General features: G+C 50.2%; 1 protein-coding gene across 2 annotated transcripts in view; it reads right to left on the bottom strand.

Annotated features, from left to right (window-relative positions):
* The window catches only part of LOC112120222 (peroxidasin homolog), a 73,129-nt gene that overhangs the window by 9,523 nt on the left and 42,406 nt on the right, over positions 1-21,200 (bottom strand). Inside the window, exons 10-23 of one of the 2 annotated variants that reach the window (XR_003369835.1) lie at positions 19,945-20,217; positions 19,672-19,788; positions 17,132-17,290; positions 15,251-15,363; positions 14,457-14,613; positions 12,900-13,008; positions 11,930-12,087; positions 9,326-10,829; positions 8,716-8,850; positions 7,800-8,008; positions 5,854-5,968; positions 4,980-5,073; positions 4,312-4,429; positions 2,558-3,266 (exon numbers count right to left, since the gene is read on the bottom strand). Coding sequence is in view for 1 of the 2 variants with exons in the window: in XM_026652697.1 (XP_026508482.1) it covers positions 4,334-4,429; positions 4,980-5,073; positions 5,854-5,968; positions 7,800-8,008; positions 8,716-8,850; positions 9,326-10,829; positions 11,930-12,087; positions 12,900-13,008; positions 14,457-14,613; positions 15,251-15,363; positions 17,132-17,290; positions 19,672-19,788; positions 19,945-20,217 (3,239 nt within the window). In the remaining variant the exon portion in view is untranslated. Of the gene's footprint in view, positions 1-1,801; positions 3,267-4,311; positions 4,430-4,979; positions 5,074-5,853; positions 5,969-7,799; positions 8,009-8,715; positions 8,851-9,325; positions 10,830-11,929; positions 12,088-12,899; positions 13,009-14,456; positions 14,614-15,250; positions 15,364-17,131; positions 17,291-19,671; positions 19,789-19,944; positions 20,218-21,200 lie in introns of those variants that run through there. The other variant, XM_026652697.1, reaches the window with a different exon arrangement.

Raw genomic sequence — 21,200 nt, 5'->3', positions numbered from 1 at the left:
GAATCTATGGACTGTTGTTCCAGAGTCCACAGGGCTGCTCAAAGTGGGGCCACCGGGTTCCCGAGTGACCTGGGATGGGGTTGGAGTAGAGCGCTATTGGCTCTCCTCAGGATAAATGCTCGTGAGCACTGAACACACACACACACACACACACACACACACACACACAGCTTTATGAAAGTTGTAAGTCCATTGATGTTGAGTGCAAAAATTCACACGCAAGTTCATTTGGCTGGTAAATTTGCTTTTTGTGAGGAACAAAGTGTCTCAAGGTGCCGCATTAGTAAACCACACTGGGTTTCCCATGGTACAGACAGAGAGGTAATTCCTGGTTCACAGCTGCCACAGAGGGCAGCTGTAGGAGTCCAGAAATCAACACGAAGAGGCGGCACAGGGTAGCAAACCAACGTGTGCAAATCCTGTGGCTCGGTGCCAGTGTTCCCTGCGTGCTTCCCGGGATTCTGACGATACCCAAACTATCTGCCCCAAAACTTGATCAGATTTTAGGGGCATCTGGCCCCACCCCAAAGGCTCAGAGAGCCAGAAGTGCCACTCAACTTGTGTCCTCTCCACATCTACCATGGACCTGGGCTCCATGAAGAATCATTCCAGGCTGCTGCATAGGAGTTGTGGGGAAGGATGGACTGGTGGGTCTGTAATCATGAATATACGCCAGCCACTCCCCACCTACAAGAAAGCAGCACAGCAAACGTGCCCTACCTGGCCAAAGAGGCTCCACTGATGGCTGCCTATCAGCCTGCATCATCTGCACGAACACCGGGCACTGGAGAGAGGATTTTCTGCTTAGGGAGTTTCACCAAGTGGTGCTTTTCTTACGTCTAGCATAAGAGCAGGAATCAAAGAGGGGGGGAGGCAGAGGTTCCAACTTGTAGGGAAAAGAGACAGCAAGTTCCGCATTGCCCACTGGACTATGCATAAAACACCTCTGAACACTCTGCTGTTCACATTACGCTCTGCGCCCTCCCACCTGCCTTAACCACGTGCATCAAGAGAAAAATCCACCACGGCCCTGCGTCTTTAGGGATTTAAACTGGACAGTCGGTATCAGCACATTTGTCCCTTGCTATATGTAACGAGGGCTGCATAAGCTTGTTGTTTGCTGAAAGAGACATGGAATATTGGACTCTCTCCCTCTGACCTCTGTCAAGTCCCACGGGGCCAGACCCTCAGACAGCGTAAAGCAAAAGTCAACGGTAGCCGATTTACAGCAGCTGAGGACAGGGCCGGCTCCAGGCACCAGCCTAGCAAGCAGGTGCCTGGGACGGCCAATGAAGAGGAGGGCGGCACATCCGGCCGTTTGGCGGCGGGGCCATCACTCCCTCTCGGAGCGAAGGACCTGCCGCTGAATTGCCACCGTAGACTGAAGTGGCGGTAGAGCTGCCGCCGCTTGTGATCGCGGCTTTTTTTTTCCCCCCCCCCTGCTTGGGGAGACAAAAATGCTAGAGCCGGCCCTGGTTGAGGATGTGCTCCTGATGCTTCATTTCTACCATAGCTAGAAAAGTAGAAATGACACTTAGAACCAGACACTGCCTCTGAGCTGAGCTAACCATCCATGTGTAGCTTTTACCATCCCTACAAGCAGGCACTTGCATTACAAGCCCAGTCCAACAGAAGTATGTATACAGGGTCCCAGGATATGAGACACACAAGGTGTGCGAGGCAATCTCTTTTATTGGACCATCTTCTGGTCCAATAACAGACATTACCTCACCCACCTTGGCACACCAAGAAATAGTTGATAAAATCTCATCAGCCACACCCCTTTTCTAGCATCATTTTATTTTCCTAATAACTTCCAAGTCCTAGCAGGGGCAACACAGGCTTTGGGTCCCTTCGATTCAGTAACAGGCCTAAAAAGAAGAAAAAAAAAGAACAAGCATATTTGGAAAAGTTTATGATCCTTGTACTGTGGGAAGGGGGAGGATACAGGGTGGGAAAAAGAGAGGGATGATGGGAGGAACAGAGATAACAACTAAGGACTCAGGTATGTTCTTAGAAAAAAAAAAACTATCTGCCCGTGACTGACAAGTTTCAGGCTACCCTGGAGTCCCATGGGTTTAAATTATAGCACCACTGAAAAGCACCTCCAAAGTAGCCCCCCAAAGCTGGTTACATATTTCTTGTTTAGCTGTGGAGCACCTGGGAATAATAAATACAAGCAACACTTTACATTCATTAATGTGTCAAATACAGCACACGGTATTCTCCACGTAGCTAACTGATGGAACACAGCCGCTCCTGGCTATTAACTAGAGGGCTGTTACATTTAATTATCTGCGGTTGTGTGTCAGGTCCTGTTACATTTACACTGTAAATACATCTTCCAGCTGAAAGCCTTAGGAGGGTAAAGACGAATGGAAACACACACCCAGCTAAAACGCGTAAAGGTCGAAGCGTGGAGAGAGCAGTCCAGACCGAAAGAAAACGTTTGTGACCATGGGGCAGCAAAAGGTAGATTCGCTCGCAGAGATTTAATTGGGGGAGATTCCACTAGTTTTAAAATGAGTGAGGAAGTAAAGCATCAAGGGTAGCGGACCTCCTTTCTGTTTCCAGTACCGCATTCTCATGCACCGGACTCTACGCCCAGGATGGGAGGAATATTTCCAATGGATGGGGGGGTTTCTTGTCACTGCTTGCGTTAACTGCAGGCCATGCCAGTTGTGCTTCACAGTCCCTGAAGCTCTCATTCGCTCAATTACATAAGAAGAGGATTTTTTAAAATTTAAACACGTGAGATCAGATTTTCCAAATCCTTGCTGACCCTGCTGGCTGAGACGGCTCGTCTGGGCGAAGTGTTGCTAGGTACGCTATGTTCCCAATGGGGTTGGGTGCCCTGGGAATACCTGCTGCAAAAGCAGCGGGAGGAGGAAAGCGTACAGGATGACGGCATCGAAGCAGTTTTAACTTGTCTCCGCTTTCTGAGTGAGGGCGAAAAGTGCTGGTGAAAAGCGAGATCCTAGGAGCACATGGTCTGCTTGCCTAAACCAGGGCAGTGCAGAGGTTTGCAGGCTGGAACTCCTGGGAGGAACCTTTCCCCTGCGGCGGAGGGGGGCAGAGATGGTTCAGGGGCTCTAAGCTGTCAGTGCAGAGAGTCAGGTACCAGGGAAAGCACAGTTGCTCTGCGGTGGAGTGGTACAGGAGGCGTCAGACTGGATGGAACGTTGTTCTCGCTGGCTGTGATGTTGGGGTGGAGAAGATTGGCTGAGAGGTGAGCAGTGTGAAGCGTACAGATCACCTGAAATAACCTAGGGAGGAGGAAAAGAGACCGTGTGGATTGTGAACGCTTTGGGGCAGGAATCATCTCCTTGTTACATGTTTGTACAGCACCTAGCACCAAGGGGCTGGGGCCTCTAGATGCTATTGCAATGCAAACAGCAGCATAACGACTCCTATCAAATAAAAGCAATAGGCTCCAGAGCCCTCTAATGTATAAGCTACCCCTTCTGTCCTCCTCCATCGCTCTTCGGGAACCTAGCTTTCCAGCCTCTGCTGGGAGCCAACGGAGCTAGTTTAAAACTCATTCTTCCCAAACATGTCCTCTCTGCAGAGGACAGCTCCTGGGGACGCACTGCACAGGTGTGCAATCTGTCTGCCCTTGGCTCGAGAGTGCTGGATGAGCAGCACCACCACACAGAGTAGGGGCTTCCTGTTTGCGATGCACGCTTAGTGGATTGGTTTGGTTACAGGTCCCCCCTCTTAAACTGGGTGTACTGCCAGCCAGGCCATTTTTAATCTCCTTCAAGGGTGTGAGAAGCTCCACGGTGCTTTTCTAAGCCAAACAATTAAGTGGGCTCATTCTGCTTCCCACCAGGCACCACTCCCCATGAACATAGCGAACTGGATGGAGGGCACGGCTTTGGGGTACAGAAGGATAGCTATCAAGGCTGCTAACACGAGAAGGAGCAGTAGTCCACAGGCTAACAACCATGTACAGCTATTGCTGAGTTACAGGGGAACACAGCTGTACAAGGTATATATAGTAGAGTCCCTCCATCCACCCCCGTCTGTGATCTGAGCTCCCCACATGGCCTTCTAGAGACCCATTTGGGCTGTGAGATTTGGGGGCATCATTGGTGGATAAATTAAATCCACTTACAGTACTTAGACAGTCACTTCCCTAAAGAATTTACACTCTTTTTGTTCTGCCTATCACAGTGGGGTCCCGGGCCACGTCTAGGGCTCCTAGGTGCTATGATAATACAAATAAATAGTAATGATCAGCCATCTGGTACGGATCTAGCCTTCCCTGCACCCTCTCCCATGCTGGCGGCCCAGCCGACGTGCTCTGACCTCACATTAGCAGATGGGGTCATCATCTTTTTCTCCGTTTCTCTCCAGTCTTCTTCCACCGTCTATATTCATTAGTGCTTCTATGCCACCACCTCAGCTGACCTTCTAAGGCGTTGACCTGAGACAGCAAGACAAAGATCGCACCAGCTGCCAGGTGGGGAATTCTCCAAGCTCCTCTCCCCACCCAAAATTCTGCAGCCTGCACTCCCCAAACTTGAGCGCACCCGGAGATTAGGAGGAGGCTGGTTAACGTTTCGTTCCCACTGCCGAGTGCAATTTGGACATGCCTCTGCACTGCTGGGTCTCAGCTGAAGCAAATGCAGAGGGATGCTGAGAATGAGTCCCATTCTGGAGGCACGTCAGAAGGCCAGGCAGCCTTATGGAAGATGCGAGGCTGGACCTCAGGGCTCTGGGACGGAGTCTGAGAAAGGTGAACCCCCAACAGTAATCCTTACCCCCCAGCAAGAGTCTCCTACCAGCCCTGCCCTTCTCCTCCTCTCTCTGCCCTCTGGCTCCTGGGGCTACCCCTAGTTCCCTCTGCTCAGTCACTCCCACTTCTGAGGGAGGGAACAAGCCAAACCCACGACACTTGGCAGCTTTATACAGGGCACTACATCCTGTTCACGGGTGGGTGAGGGGAAGAGCCCTGGTGCCATATGAAGTCCTACCTGTTTCCGTAGGAAAGAGACGGTCTTTTCTAGGTCAGCCACAAAGGACTCAAGGTCCGGCTGGGAAGAATGGTCATGGGAAGACTCTTCGTTTCTGTAAGCAGGGGCAGAGAAAGTGAAAACGTTCACTCGTCAATTTCCTGGCTGTGCGGGTATTTCAAAGTGTGTCCCTGGCTGCACACTCAGGTTCTGTGTTTAATGTTCCTGCTTTTCTAAATCAAAAGGAGTTTACGGGCCAGATTCTCAAGGGTTCAAGAGCCCAGAGTCACTGGGGAAACGTCCGTGCAACTGTTTGCCTAATTTGCACCAGCACTTACCAGGACTGAGTGCAACCCCCAAATTTACACTTTGGTGAATGTACATAGTGATTAGATGTGCAATTGCAGATTTTTTTGCGTGTGTGGCCTTAGGCTCCTGAGATTTTGAAAATCTGCGCCCTACAATGTTCATGATCTCTTGTTTTCATGTGCTCTCACCCGGCGACGACACGTCACAGGGAAAGAGCAGCACACAATACTTGCATATGTACGGTCAATAATACAGGACCCCGATCCAGTGCTCATTAAAATCAACGGAAAGACTCCTACCATCTCCAATGGGCTTTGGATCAGGCTCAGAGTTTGTATTTGTGCGATATCATAGTTCCCTAAACAGCACCGTAACTCGGATCTTAGCAGAATCCAGCACTCTATCTAGACAAAACAGTTTATTCAGTCATATATAATTTGATCTATTTAGTTTTGCAAATATCTCTGCAGTCTAGTCCTCAGCTCAGGTTGGCAGATTTCAAATGATCACATGCACGCGCACACAAAAACTGAAAACCCTTGTGACAGTAGAGAAAGGGAAGGTGAAAAATGCAGAGGTACCGCACCTTGGGACAGCAGGGTTGTGCTTAGAAGGGTTTTCTTCTGGGTAGCTGAAGCTGGGAGACCTCTTGCTCCGGAATTGCTGAGAAAGAGCATTGAACTGCCCTCTGGTTCTGCAGTCTGGAGGAAGGGAAAGGAGACTTTGGAGTGATGCTCAGTCTGGAAATCCTGCCCTTTTGCTTGAATTTCCCCTCCCTCCAATCTCCCCACTCAGCATAAGCCTTCATCGGCCTCTATGCAGCTAGAACAATTACATCAAGCAGTTCTGAGTTGGTGCGTTCCACTGCACAAGCACATGGAGCAAGAACGGCTGGAACACCATTCGACGTAGGGGCGAGAGCACCAGGGAGCCAGCTCCAGGCCCCGATTCTGAGTGCCGGCCCCCACTGCCACTTAGAACGGCAGCCACGGGTGCCAGTGGAGGACTGACGTCATTGAGTGTGGCTTCACCATGCCCTGACATGCTGGAAGGAGGTGGGCCTGCCGGGATACAGGGCTTGGCAGGGGCACAGCTGCACCAGCAAGGCGGGGTGCCCAGGTTGCAGCAGAAGTTAACTTAATAAAGAATCCGGCCAATGGATTTTCCAGGACATACAATTTATTCAGGGCGTCGGCATCCTTCCCTATGGAGACGACAGACCCAAGTTTGCTCCTTCAAAAGGTCCCTGGTGATCACTCCGACATCAGGAGACCCAGCCTTCTCTGGGCTGCTCCAGGCTGAGTTACGTTGATTCAAAAGGGACCCAAAGGCCTGACCCTGCGAGGGGCTGCGCTGCTTCAACTCCCCCAGAAATTAGTGCCCGTTACGGCACTGGCAGCTCAGTCCCTGACCTTTCAAGATCAAACCCGACTCCTCCAGGACTGGCCTGGGAGCGCGGGGTTTGATTCCCACGCCTGGTCACTTGCAGTGTGTGGAGGGGGAAACAGGGAGTGGCACTGACGGTCTCCGGAGTGAGTCCGGTACGGCCCTCCTTGGCCAGTGGTTTGTGACCTGATGCCTTCAGGGCGAAAGCGGGGAAGGGAAACCAGGGCGGCTCTTGAAGCTCAGAGGAGCCGGGAATAATAATCCAGAAATTCTCGGAATTGGCGCCTTCTCTTCCCTCTTGTCTTCTTCCCCTCTTTACTAATTCCCATGGCTTGGCACGAGCCAATCTCTCTCTCCAGCTCCACCTACCAACAGCCCCCCTTGCCCAGAGCAAAAGGCAGCAGCATCTACCTTCCACGGAGACTCCAGCCAGTCCCTTCTACAGTTGCCCACTGTTTTTTAGGCTGCACGCTTTAGGGGTGCAATCATGCTAATGCTCCACTTGATCTAAGGGGTGGAATGCTGGAGGCTGCTGGGGATTGACTGGCCACAGGACCAGAAGTGCTAGGATCAAGGGGAAGGAGGAACCCATCATATTTTGAGACCCCTGCCTAAATATAAGCAGGATGTTAAATATACAGCATGCATCTGTATTTAATGGTAATAATAATACTTCACTCTTAGACAGTGCTTTTCATCAGTAGATCTCAAAGCTTTTTCCACAGGTGAGTGTCGTTATCCCATTTTACAGATGGGGAAACTGAGGCACAGAAAGGGGAAGTGGCTTGTCTAAGGTCACCCAGCAGGGCAGTGACAGAGCTGGGACTAGAACTCAGGTCTCCTGGGTCCCAGTGCAGGCCACACTACCTGAATAGATATACAGATATTTCTTGTGTGTTTGTACAGCGTCTGGCACAGCGAGGTCCCGGTTCATGACAGGGGCTCCTAAGTGCTACAGAAATACCAATGATATGTAATAAGAATGAGCTGTGACTTCCTGCCTGCAGAGGAGTTATGTACATCATAAAACCATCCCTTGAATCTCTTTCAGAGAGAGAGAGAGAGAGAGAGAGAGCGCGCGCATAAAAGGACTCCTCCCAACCTGAACCCACGTGCCGATCGACACAACAGCGGCACTGCGCCCACCTTCGCAGCAGTCCTGCCACATGCGGAGATCAACCGCCGGGATCTCCTCGCAGTTGACCATGCCTTGGGGGTAGGATGCCACCTGGAACACGTCCCTCTGGAGCTGTCGGACATGGTCGCTGTTGTCGCAGATGATGCGAGCCAGCGACGTCTGCCTTATCTGAGTCACCTGGGCTGGGGTGAAGACTCCAGGATTCTCGTACCAAAACCTACAGGGGATTGCAAGCCATGGTGTCACTGAGGCTAACAAGCAGTAATACTGGGCGAGGAGAGGCCAAGATGGGGGGAAAGGCCAGGCAGGGCGGGGGATGTGCAATGGGGTAGGGCACCAGTATTTACATTTCAGGACCTGAGTTTAATTTGTGGCTTAAGTGGACTTGAGTCTGAGGGTCTCACAAGCCTTAAGGGGCGACTACTCAAGTCCGACCCTTCCCTAGTAGGATCAGTTCCATCCCAAGACAAGCTCAGAACGGCAATAGCTATAGTGTAGTGGGTTAGGATTGTGCCGCCCTGGCATTCTTTCTGCAGGTAACCAGAGCGATCAGTGGCACGACTGACATCACATGCACCAAATTCGCCCCGAATTAAGCTCCCAACCCTGTCCCCACACCCATACTTTTCTAGCATTCCCACAGCAGAGGACAACTTAAGAACCTTGAAAGTACAATGAAGCCCAAGTGAATTAATCTTTAACTAAGAACAAGATAAGATTCCTGAACTGCCGTAAGTCCTTGAGCAGATACACAGAAGGGAGGAGAACAGAGCCTGCCCTACATCCTTATTCCCCTACCCAAAGAACCATCACAGCCTTGGAACCCAGGGGAAATCAGGAATTGTTCCTTTCATGTCTCCCCAAGAGGAGTGATCTCCCCAAGCAGAATACTGGGGGGTTTGGTTTGACCAGAGATGATGGTACCTATCCCCATCTCTGAGTCTTCGGAACTGTGTTGCTAGCAGGCACATCAATGTTGGTCCAACTCTGGTCCCAGGGACAAGATCTTCCACCATCAGTGCTGGAAACAGGTCAATGTTTTTGGTAGTCCCATATAAACTGCACAGTGAGAGGCAAAAAGGAAAAGATTATCAGAGGGCGGAAAGCAATCTTGGCTGGAGTATTGCTTCATTTGAATAGGAATCTGGGTGCAAGGAGCTCATCTGGGCAACATTTGGACAGTAACTACTGTGAGCTACCTAGACGACAGAAGGGAGGGCCTAACTCCACAATAAGGAGTAGTAACCCAGACAGACAACAGGCAATTTAGTCCTCTTGGAAAATAGCTATCTTGGAAAATTGGTACGTTACTCTCAGGTTGAAACCCAAAGAGTAACGTACCAATCCCCTGATACAGTACTAGAGGTTGAGAAGTAAGGGATTGCTCGCTTGGAAATCTCCAGGTATTCTAGTTGTTATACCACGGCCATCACCCTGGCTTCTGAACCCCATCGCAGTAGAGCAGATCAGCTGATAGGTGCTAGGGGAGGGCAATACCATTGGTAGACTGATCTCATGGTCCAAACCACAGTACCTCCTGAGCTTTTCCCTGATCTCCAGGTTTTTGATCTCGTTACGGAGGTCTTCAAACTCCTGTGCCGACGTGAGGTTGCAGAAGACCCTGAAGTCATTGTATGGGGGGATGCCATGGTCCCTCCCCCGCTGGATGTTGATTGCTGCCAGATCCAGTGAGACAGAGTGCGCCATGGAGAAGAGCTTCTCGGTCAGTTCCATGTTCAGGAGCTCGGAGGGGACCCGCATTTTCCCAGGGACCCCGAACAGACCGCGGAGGAGAGGATCAATCCCTCCTTCCTGGGTGATCTTGAAAGGGGAGAAGAAGGCCTTGTGGAGGGGGACGTGGCCTTGGCGAATGGGCTGGAAGGTTTCATTCAGCCGATACAGGACGGGGTTGATCAGCGTGTGTCCGAACCGGAAGGCCGCGGTGGCGAAGGCATTGAGGATTCCAGCGTTGACGTTGGGGTCGTAGCCTTTGTATTCGCCCAGCACCTTCACGCCAGCTTCCCCGAGGATCTTGGGGAGCCAGTGCGCGTAGGTGATGTGCTGCATCTGGGCGCCCACCATTTTGCGCGCCTCGTGGTAGAGCGTGTCCCCATCCCAGTGGGGATTCAGAGCCTGCAGCTCGGCGGCAAGGCGGTTGTGCTCCCGGAACCAGAGGGTGTGCATGGCTGTGAGGCCCAGCTGCTCGTTGGCCCGGTGATCCCCCGCCAGGAAGCACAGCACGGGGCTCTCGTTCTCATCCCGCATACACTCGGTGGGCGGCCCCACTGCAAACGGGAGGAGGTGTTTCCCCGAGCTGGGCACCACCTGTCCTTGTTTCAGCAGCCCTCTCTGGCTGCTCAGATCCCTCAGCTCCTGAGATTCCTGCTCCGTGCTGCCGTAGACGTTGGAGGCGTCGATGTAAGAGGTCAGGTGGTTGATCTGTTCCCTGGGGTAGACGGAGTTCATCAGCAGGGAGGTCATCCCGCTGCCGCACACGGGGCTGGAGCGGACAAAGAACATGCAGCGCCCGTTCCTCACCCGGGGGTCGTTCTCCGGGATCACGACGGAGAAGCACGGCGGGTCATTGGTGCACACCTCGCTGCAGGGTGCCCCGTCCGAGAACCGCGACATGCTGATGGCTGCCACCGTCTGGTCCATGTCATGGTCCAGAAACTGGCCCCACTGCATGAGCATGTGAGTGAACTGGTCGTCGGAGGTGATGGTTTCTGTCCCTATCATGGCTGTGGAGACGAGACGAGGCAGCGGCAGGGGCAGCTCCCTGGAGTCTTCCGCCAAAGAGAAGCCCCGCGGCAGGTTAAAACCATTCTGGTAGGCCGGCTTGAGGAGGCGCTGGAAGGCTGTGAGGGACGCACCCCACATTGGGTGCTGGAGATTGTTACAGGAGCCATCGTGGGTCCTGTACTGCTTGTGAAAACAGATGTCAGAGCAGTTGGGCGTGCGGCGGTGGGCGGAGCAGCCAGACAGGTTGGCGATCACGTTCAGGTAGTGAGGGGAGACCAGGTCGTTGTAACGGTAGCCTGTGAGGGAACCCCAAAACAACACATTAGAGCATGGCCATCGGAGACACACACCCTGCCACCCCACATGAGGGCTAGTTGGGGGTCTGTCATCACTATCTTGAGGGTGGACAAGGCAATTTGATCGCTGGGCCGGTATGTGGAGTGTAGGGCCTGTGACTGATTGTGGGAGGGTGAAGGAAGAATAGTGAGGTACTGGCCCCATCATGGAATGGTGGACGGAGCCAGGGCTAGGTATAAACATTACAGAGAGGGTAATGTAGGATGTTGTGGTGTCTGGGCCATGCCATGAGTGTGGGCCTGGTTTCCAGTCCCTAATTAGTATGTTTGTTTTGTTTTTATGTCTTTATAGTCATTACAGGGCTGCCATCTGAGCACCTCACAGTCTTTAATGTAGGTATCCTCAGAGCAGCCTTGTGGAGTGGGAAGGCATTATCCTCACTTGACAAACGAGGAACTGAGACAGACCGGAGCTGTGGCTACACTACAAGCGCCACAGCAGCATAACTGCAGCTACTCTGCTTTTGTCTAAACACTTGCTCCAGCAATGGAAGGGGTTTGTCCGCCACTGTAGTAAATCCACCCCCTTCATAGACGGCTGCTAGGTTGATGGAAGAATTCTTTCATTCATCTAGCAGTGTCTACACTGGGGCGTAGGTCAACTTCACTACGTCTCTCAGGGAGGGTGAATGTTTCACAGCCCTGAGACAGGTAACTAGGCCAACCTAAGTTTGAGGTGTAGACTGGGCCTAAGTGACTTGCCCTAGGTCACTCAAGAAGTCTGTGGTAGAGTGGGGAAGTGAACCCGGGCCTTAACCACTGGGATACGCTTTCCACTTTGCAGGGCATTCTATGATCTTCATGCCTATAGCTGAAAGTTGGATGGAAGATGATGGTCAGGATAAGGGGCAGAGTTAATCACTGGTGTTGGATCCTGGACAGTCCATGTCTCCACTTACTGATATTTAAGTGTTTTGAACTTTTAGTACAATGTTCTGACTTCCCACCTGGCAACCGTCTGGCGTTGCTGTTTTTTTAACTTTATTCTCCCCCTGAATTTCCTGACGTTCTACTGTCGGATCAGAAATAACCGGTCGTACCCGTGCCATTCATGTCCACAATCAACCCCTGCTGGACATGGTCTTGGATCAGTTGCAAGGTTCTTTCGAAGATCTCGCCAGCCCGGGCTGTTTCGATGGTGTAAGGGTCCCGGGGGTAACGGAAGAGTGCCAGCAAGTCATTGGGAGTTTTGGGTCGCCTGTTTCAGAAAATTAAAAGTGGGCTACAAGGGATTCTTGATTACTGAAATGAATATTTCCCTGATGTTAACAAGATGTTTCAGGCAACCTGGGTCACAATCTAGACCTATTCAGGAGAGATATCCCAACAAGTATTCATGTTAGTGGTTCAACTTGTCTGCTTGCTAGAGCTGATCAGGAAAGGATTCCACCCCCACCCCAATGAAAAAAATTTAATGAACATTTTCATAATTATTCATAATTTCAAAAATGTTTCAGTTTTTGGCACCTGAACACCATAACATTTTGGTTGAAGGCCAAAATGTTTTTGGTTTTCTTATGAAAACTCCCAAATGTTCAATTAAAATACATCTTCTATGAAATTTCCATTTAATCTAAAGCTACTTTTTGTCAAGAAAAAAGTTCAGATACATATTTTTTGGCCTGCTCCACTGCCCCACAATGAATGAAGTCATCTGCATTTATATACTGACTGTGCTGATCCTTTATTTCTGTGTGTGCTCTGTCCCTTTGAACAGCTCAAGGTTACAATCCCATTCCTCTTCCAGTTGTATTGTCTCCTACAAAACAGTCTCAAGGGGCTTGAGAGATGGGGTTCCTTTGTAAGACAATTCTACAAACGGGTCTCCCCGTTATGATTTTTTACCCTGCTATCGAGCCTATGTTTACTAACTTGGCTCACCAGAAACCTGAGATGGAATTATAGCAGTGAGGTATAATACATGCTTTCAGAGCATCTCCACCCAATATATTTCTGACCTCCATCTGCTGTCATTTCTGCAGCTCAGATCTTAACCCCAAGCAGCCTTACTTGCTAAACAGCTCAGTGCGCGTTGAATTGATAGCATGGTCCACACTGCTGATGGCTTCCTGTATTGACGTGGCTACAAAGGTGTCGCCACTCCGACCAACGTCCGTGGCTTTCAAGGAATCAAGAGAGAATGAGGAAATTAAATGACTTAATTTTACTTTGGTTTTCCAACCCTGAGAGAACTTGGCGAGACTTTTGTGCATCAGTGTCCACTACAAAATAGAACTTCATTGCCGTGTGCCGTCATAAACAACTTGGGGTAGGTTTGGGTCTCAGTTTGCAGGATAGTTATGAACTGAAATCACTGCCCCAGCATACAAGAGACCACACCGCAGGATGACAACATGCCATCTTAGACCGAGGGGAGCACCCCAAGATTTTGGTCTGTGAACATTCGCTTGCATAAGATATCTGAATTTGCTTCAGCTGTAGTGGTCATGTTCACAGATCTTCTAAAGAACATGTTAACTGACAGGTACGTTCATGGCAAGAGGGAGTTTTTTAACATGAGCCTGTACGCAGGAGTATGCACTTCAGAAATCTGATTCTAAGGGTCTACACTGCAATCGGGAGGTGTGATTGTATCATGTGTAGACACACCTCAGCTAGCTTCAATCTTGTTAGCTTGCTCAAAAATAGCAGTGAAGCAGCAGCATGGCCAGTGGCACAGGCTCGCTGCCCATGTACAACCCTGCCTGGGACCCTGGATATGTATTCGAATGGCTAGCCCATGCGGCCACCGCTTCAGTGCTGTTTTTAGTGGCACTAGCTAGATCAAAGCACCTCCTGATTGCTGGGCAGAATCAGACAAACCCTGCGTGTTTCCCCTGCCCACTCAAGAACCAGACAATACCTCGTGGCCAGCACGTCACACCAAAGGTAATCAACCCAGCTCAAATGTGGATATTGACATTGGGAACTGACATGCAACATGCGCTGTTGGAAAACAAGCTACCAACCACGAACAAATCACATTAATTATCCTGTGAGTAATTTCAAACAACAAAGAAGTTAGACAACATCCTAAACGTCTCACAGGCAATTCATGCACCGAGAAGGAGGCTAAATTAATCTAATAAATGATTGGCTATGCACGCTATTCACCCCTGCGTGCTTGAGAAATGCTTTTAAACCGCCCTTGCTTTGCTTCCAATTTTTTCCTCCTCGATTCTTCCCTTCCCTCCAAGGGTTACCACCGTGATGCTTAACCTGCGGTCTGATTGACAGATGAGTGTTACCTCTCTGCCTGCTATTCTTTACAATCTCTGCTTCTCCTACCTTCTTACACAAAGCAGTAGTGTGAAAAATGGAGAACGCCTCCCTTCCCCCAGTGGATTAGGGTTACAAGCAAGCATTTAATAGCTTGTCATTGTATTGGCAGAGCTGTTCTCATTCTCCCACCCTTTGCAAGCCTGGGTGTCTGAATGACCTGCCCATAAGGAAGCAAAAGGAGTAACATAACCGTTCTCTAAAAGTACAGGCATCCACACAGGAAATACGTAAGCAGAGCAAGAGAAAGAGAGAACCTTGTAGAGATAAAGCCAAGGGACACTGTACCAGTGATGGTCAGCTGCATGGTGCTGGACGTGAATCCAAAGGTATTCCTGGCTATACACTCATATCTGCCCTGATCAGCCACTCCCAGGTCTCGAATGGATAGGGTCCCATCTCGACTTACATGGAACTTGCCGCTCTCTGTGATCTGAATACCCTCCTGTGGCATGATCAAAAGACAGGAAGACGTTTCAGAGAGAATCCCTCAGCCTAGACTCTGCTCTATCTAGGAAACACACACACAGCTGTCATTGATCGACATGGCCAGCAGATGTCAGGAGAACTCTGCAACACAGAAAAGGTATCTGAAAGCAAAGAAGACACCAGTCCGTTTCACCCCTCACCGCACCCCCAGCAATTCTTTTGGCTAGTTACACTCTTGTCCGGCTTCCCACCCTCCTCTGCTCCCAAACATACATTGTATAGTTCTGAAGGAACTCAGATATGAAATTGCAAAACGATTAACTGTGGTATGCAACCTATCGCTTAAATCAGCCTAGGTACTAGATGACTGGAAGGTAGCTAATGTAACGCCGATTTTTAAAAAAAGATTCCAGAGGCAATCCTGGCAATTACAGGCCTAACTTCAGCACCAGGCAAAATGGTTGAAACTGTAGTAATGAACAGAATTCTCAAACACATAACTAACCAAATTTGTTTCAGATATTTTTGGCTCAGCCACTGAACTGGAAAATCAATGATTCACTCTGATCTAGTAATGACACAGTATCAGGAACACCGCAGCATGGGGATTATCAGCTGGGTACAGGGTGACTACGGAATTGTAATTCTCTTACTTTGGCCCAGGTGATGGTGGGTCGTGGATCTCCTTGGGCAGCACAGGTGATCACAACATCCTGCCCAGTCTCAGTTACCACATCTTGTGGAGGGTGAAGAAACACAGGGATCACTGTTTAGTGTGAAGAAACAGAGGAATAAATACAAGAAATTTCTTCGTTAGGGGCAACTGTGAGAAGTTTGAGTTAGTAACATTTCACCAGAGAGTGATGATAAGGCTCCCAGACTCCTGTCTCAAACAACATTTAAAGGGACACTGTCAAGTTAAAACATCATCTGCTTTCCTTGTCTCTGTTACTAACAACACTCTCTCATTTAAATTTCACTGTTCATCTTCTGCTGCTGTTTGTATTTCTCTCAGCTTGGACAATTACATGGTGGATTTCCCCATCACCTGGAGTTTTTAAATCAAGACTGAATCTCTTTCTAAATGATCTGTTCTAGCTCAAGCAGTAATTACGGGCTTGATTCAGAAATTACTGAGTGAGGTTCTCTGGTCCATGTTACGCAGGAGAGAAACTCGATGAATTTATGAATTTACAGAAGCTAGTCAGTTTCTCATGTGATTTTAGTCAGTTTCATTTCCCCAGGGTATGTCTACACTTACCCTGGATCAAGGCTGTGGCGATCGATCCACCAGGGGTTGATTTAGCGGATCTAGTGAAGACCCACTAAATTGACCACAGATCGCTCTCCCATTGACTCTGGTACTCCACCGGAACGAGAAGCAGGACAGTTTCTCCCGTCGACCCAGCGCGGTGTAGACACCGCAACAAGTCGACCTATGGTACCTTGGCTGCAGCTACATTATTCACGTCGCTGGAGTTCCATAACTTAGATTGACTTAACCCTATAGTGTAGGCCTGCCCCCAGTCTCACCAGGGGCACAATGCTGCAGTGGGTGATGTTTTTTGTTTAAGAAGATTGTTTCCATAGGAATTTAAAAAAATCATGGAAATACTTCTGTTCTTGTCTTTTGCAAAAGCTCAATTTCAGGAAAATCTAAATTTGGGGTGAAATTTGGCCCGGCAGTTAGTGTTCAGAACAATGATCTCTCAGTAAGATTTACGACTTATACAGAGTGCCAGAACCAGCACTGCTAGGAAAAAAGACAATTATTTTTCACAGAAAATATCAAAATTGTCATTTTTCAAAATATCCTACAAAAAATACTATTTTCCCTCCAGTGGAAAAAAACAAAAGCATAAGAGGAAAAAAATGGAAAACCATTTTTGGTTAAAAAAAAAAAATTTGTTTTCAAAAACTGAAAACTGTTACCAAAAAATTAACCCAAAGCTAATTTTCTTAAACTAAACAATGCCATGTTTCAGGTTTGGTGGTTGTTGAAATACCAGGAAATGTCAAGCCAAATGAAATGTTTCTGCTGGGATTTCCAAAGGAGTCTAAAGCAGTTCGATGCCCAATTCTCATTCCATTATGCTCCCTTGAAAACGTCCCAGCCTGAATGTATTTTTCAGCATTTAAATGTAGGTTTTGGAAGGGCACCACTCAGTGAAAGATACATGAGGAGCACTAAAACTAACACTCACCAACTAGATGAGCACTGGTGTAGTCCCTCTCTCCAGTCACTGTCCATGTCAGGTGAGTTTTGATCTGATGTAAACTGGGCAGCTTCATTGACTTCAACGGAACGATGCTGATTTACACTGGCTGAGAACCTGGACTTGTGTATTTCCCCCCATCCTCTAAAGGAACTTTACTATGGTCCCTCTGATCCCAAGGCAAAGAGAAATCCATCCCCCAGGAATTCAGGCAATTGCCTTCCTCACCCGATAGCGTCAACCTCAACACACTGTAAAGTGAATGCAATCCATTTGCCAGCTAGTATTTCCCACACACGCTGGCCTGCATTGGTGTACCTCGAGGCGTCACCCAAAGCTGCACCGGGAGGCTCTTGACTCCGATGGCACTGATGGCATGGCATTCATACTGGCCTTGGTCATGCAGGGCAACCCTCATGACGCGCAGGGTGCCGGTGGAGAGGATACTGTGCCTCCGGTCATTTGGCAATGGCCCACCTGATTGCGACAGCAGAATGATGTGTTAGTGAAGCTGTGTGTTACTATTCCATTCATTGAGGGTGGTTGAGAGTGTGTCTGGAATCGGCCTATTCGCACTCTACAACCCTCGACCCCCTGCTATTGATGCCCTGAAGCACAATCATCACCTTTCCAGCCAAGGACAAGAAGAGCTGCTGCTCCTACCTCGGTGTCATCCCTAATTTGCTTTATGGCTGATTATGAACTCAGTCTGCATGTGAACTCTTTCTGTGTGGTCAGGTGTCATTTAGGGTACGAACAAGATTCCACTAGACCTCTTTATCCCGGGCTGCAATTTGCATGTCCTCTATTAACCACGGGAACAACTTACCCAGAGATGTGGTGGACTCCCCACAATCAAGATGGGATGTTTTTGAAAGGGGTCGGCAGTAGTTCAAACAGGAGTTAATTCGGGGAAGTCCTGTGGCCTGTGTTATGCAGGAGGTCAGACAGTAAAGTGGTATTTATTTAACCTTTTCATTGCTGGACAGCCTACCAAGTCCATTCATGCAACAGCCTTGCTAACTCCACAGCCTGTCATGGCACCCCATTCAATGTCCATCCTACAGGAAAGCTGCTCCTGGAACATGGGCAGCAACAGGGAAAGAGTTAAAGGAAATGGAGAACATGCTGGTTAAGGAGGTCTCAGCTGGCCCTTCTGAGCTTGATGGTTTGTCTGCTGCTGTGGAAGCCACAGTGCCGGCAAGGAATTCTTCCCAGCTCGAAACAATTAATTACGGCTTGTGGAGCGTCAGGAAAGCTGGAGGGCCCCTGGGCCAGGGATAACTGGCTCCTGGCCCAGAGACTGTTACATGGGGTCAGCGCCGAGGAGCCATGCTGAGAACCATCACAGAACTTCAGAGTTCACCCAAGGTCAGTTTTCAAAAGCAAAAAAAGAAACCCCAGGGAGGCATCAGTGGCAAGTTCTCTCCTCTAGCACCCTCTCCCATTAGAAAGAACCCGGTGATGACCGAAAGCCGTAGTGCAGTGACACCAATCAGCCACGGCTGTCCAGCCCCCCGCTCTCTCAAACCAGGTGAGTGACTGGAACAGACTACGGTTCAGCATTGCCAAGGACTTCATGATGAAAAGGGAGTGAAGGAAATGCAGTCTCCAAATCCCTCCTTCCCTCTGACAGTCCTACTTAGGAATGTGTACGGGCTTAAGAGTCTCTGTTCTTTTCCTGATTCTTAATGTTACCCTGGATGATGTAATGTAATCAGGGCCAGCCTTAGGGGCGGGCAATGAGGGCGACTGCTGTGGGGTCGTGGTCAAGAGGGTGCTGGCGCCTGGGCAGGGTAAGAGGCATGTGCCTGCCAGGCGGGCTCTGCTCCCTGCTTGTGGCTTCGTTGGCCGGCGCAGTGTCCCGGCTTGGTGGAGGGGACGGGTGGGTCAGGCCAGCTCCCAGTCAGGGGAGGGGCTGAAGCTGTGGGGGTAATTTGCGACTGGGGAGAGTCTGCCCCAAGGGTGAGCTGCGGGAGCCCTGGCGGGCCCAGGGGAGCACCCTGCAGGGTGGGCTGGGGCCAGGGCTGGCCTTGCCCCTGGGGTTGTGCCATGCGCTGATCCATACTGGGCTGGATGAGGAGACTGCCGGGGGAGAGCCGCTTCTGACCAGTGTCTCCTGCACTCACCCCCGGCTGCCTGGCACAGCCCACCCGCCACGGTAGCCACTCACCCACCCCCAAATGCCCACTAGCTACCGGCCCTGTAGGCTCAGCCCAGCACAATCGCTCTTTAGAGAGTGGAGTCAAGGCTACAGCCCTGAGGCCAGCAGTTAATCCATCAAAGGTAAAGGAAATTCAATCCAAGTGAAGCGACTGACCTCACTAGTACTTACAGGCTACAGAAGCCAAATTGCCTCTTTAGACCCTTAAGGAAGAGTTTCAGTGACTGCCTTAGGCTCCCTGTACTCTCACAGCAGCCTCCCCCCTTTCCCACCAGAATCCTCCACATCCCTGCCAGAGACAATAGGACAGTGCCATGGCCTCTTGGCACCACCTTCCAATCGCTGGAGGGATGAAGGGGGACCATGTTAATGCCACTCCTGAAGCAGCTGGGAGGGTGACTCAGAACCTGGGTATTTCATGTAATATAATGCACATTTTTTAGAGTTGCACTGAGTAAGGATGGGAACAGAGTAAGTGCTGGGAACAGCCACGCATTATACATCCACCTCAATCTCAGGCCAACCACCAGCCCAAAGGATGTCGTGAGATCCGACATCTCACCGGGGTGCTAAACCTTCAGCTCAGCTGGGTGATAACTCACCATCGGCTGCAGAATGCCCCACAGCAGTAGCCTAGCCATCATCGTCCAGGCCTGGTGGGTATTTACAGGAGAAGGTAACACGGGGGGAGTACCTGCCCTTGTCCAGGTGATAACAGGTGGAGGATGGCCTTCAGCAGTGCAGGAGAAATCCACGCTTTGCCCCTCAGTCACAGTCTGATCAATGGGAATGACCAGGAACCTGGGAGTATCTGAGGGGAGAAGACAATGGCAGAGCAATAGGAAAAAACCAAACCCAGCCACGCAGGAATAGCCACTGAGAGCGGAACAGGGCCCGGTACTCTGGGTTTAGCGGCCTGACCAGCAGTTGAGTGCTTAACACCAGCCAATGTCATCGAGTCCCTCACCTTGCACTATAATGTTTGCCGTAGCCTGGATGGAGCCTTCTGAGTTGCTGGCATTGCAATTGTACTGGCCCTGGTCCAAGAAGGTGACGTTTTGGATGTATAGCCCTCCTGAGCCGGTGATGGCGAAGCGGGAATCGCTCGGGAGTGGCGAGCCCGTGCCCAGAGTCCAGATGACGTGAGGGGGTGGGTGCCCAGAGACCCCACACTCCAAGGTGACGCTTTGCCCAACCAGCACTTCTGTGTTCTGGGGTTGGATCACGAAGCTGGGCTTGGCTGAAAGCAAGGGACACATTTCAGACACAAGCGGCCTTGCTGCCCTCTCCTGCACAGGCCTCTCCAGAACAGGGCAAATCAAGCTTCACTGGTAAATTAGAACAAATCTTCCACAGAAAAGTGGGGCTTGACCCAGAATGCATTTCAAATGTGTTCAGAGTCTGCTTGGTCTCATCATGCCTGGCAAGACGAATGACTCCTCTACCACTCTGCATCTCCACTGACTCGGCTGCGATATCGCTCTACTCCGCTCTCCCTTTCCCCTTTGCTCTCGTCAAACACGGCCAAAAGGGTTGCCCCACAAACCTCCCCACCCTGGCTTACCCTGAACCCACAATTCTTCTGCTCCCATGCTCTGCCCGTCCCTGGAGAAAGCCTCAGGGCTGTGCAGATCCTCTTTACTGGGATGTTTGTCCTCTCCTTCTGTTCTGTTATATTCTTAGGCCTGCAATCCCCAACACCTATTTACCACCTTCGATTCCCTCCCCTCAAACCTCCCCTCCTCCAGTCCCCTTCTCTCTCTGGACTCAGGACCCTGCCTCCAGAAGACGAACTTCAGCCCTGACTCCTGTCTCGAAGTGCCTAGCACACCACGGGGGCTACTAGAAATAAACATCAGCGGATAATGAATGTAACACCACAATTCCAGGGACTTTTACTCAATGAATCACAGGGGCCTCCTGACCCTCTCTGCTACACAAGCTGAGTCCTTGGGGAAAATCCCCATTCCTGCACAGCCTGAGGAAACAATCCAAGCTCCAGGGTGCTGTATTAGAGTTACAGAGAGGAGGCCCTTCTTTCTGAAGTTTCTGGAGCAGGAGCAGAACTTGTCCCTACCTGCTCAGAGCAGCAGTAGCCTTCATGTGTGCTATGTTAATTTTCTGAGGGGTTGGAATGGCTGGTGGAGTCATATAATAATGGCTTCACTGGTACCATCCCTCCCTTTGCTCCATAATACCCCTCCAACCGGCTAGGCACTTTAA

This window comes from Terrapene carolina, unplaced genomic scaffold, assembly GCF_002925995.2.
Source record: "Terrapene carolina triunguis isolate 2854851 unplaced genomic scaffold, T_m_triunguis-2.0 Scaffold130, whole genome shotgun sequence".
NCBI lineage: Eukaryota > Metazoa > Chordata > Testudines > Emydidae > Terrapene > Terrapene triunguis.
Note: the sequence above shows the minus strand (reverse complement) of the source record. Positions and strands in the feature narration are given on the sequence as shown.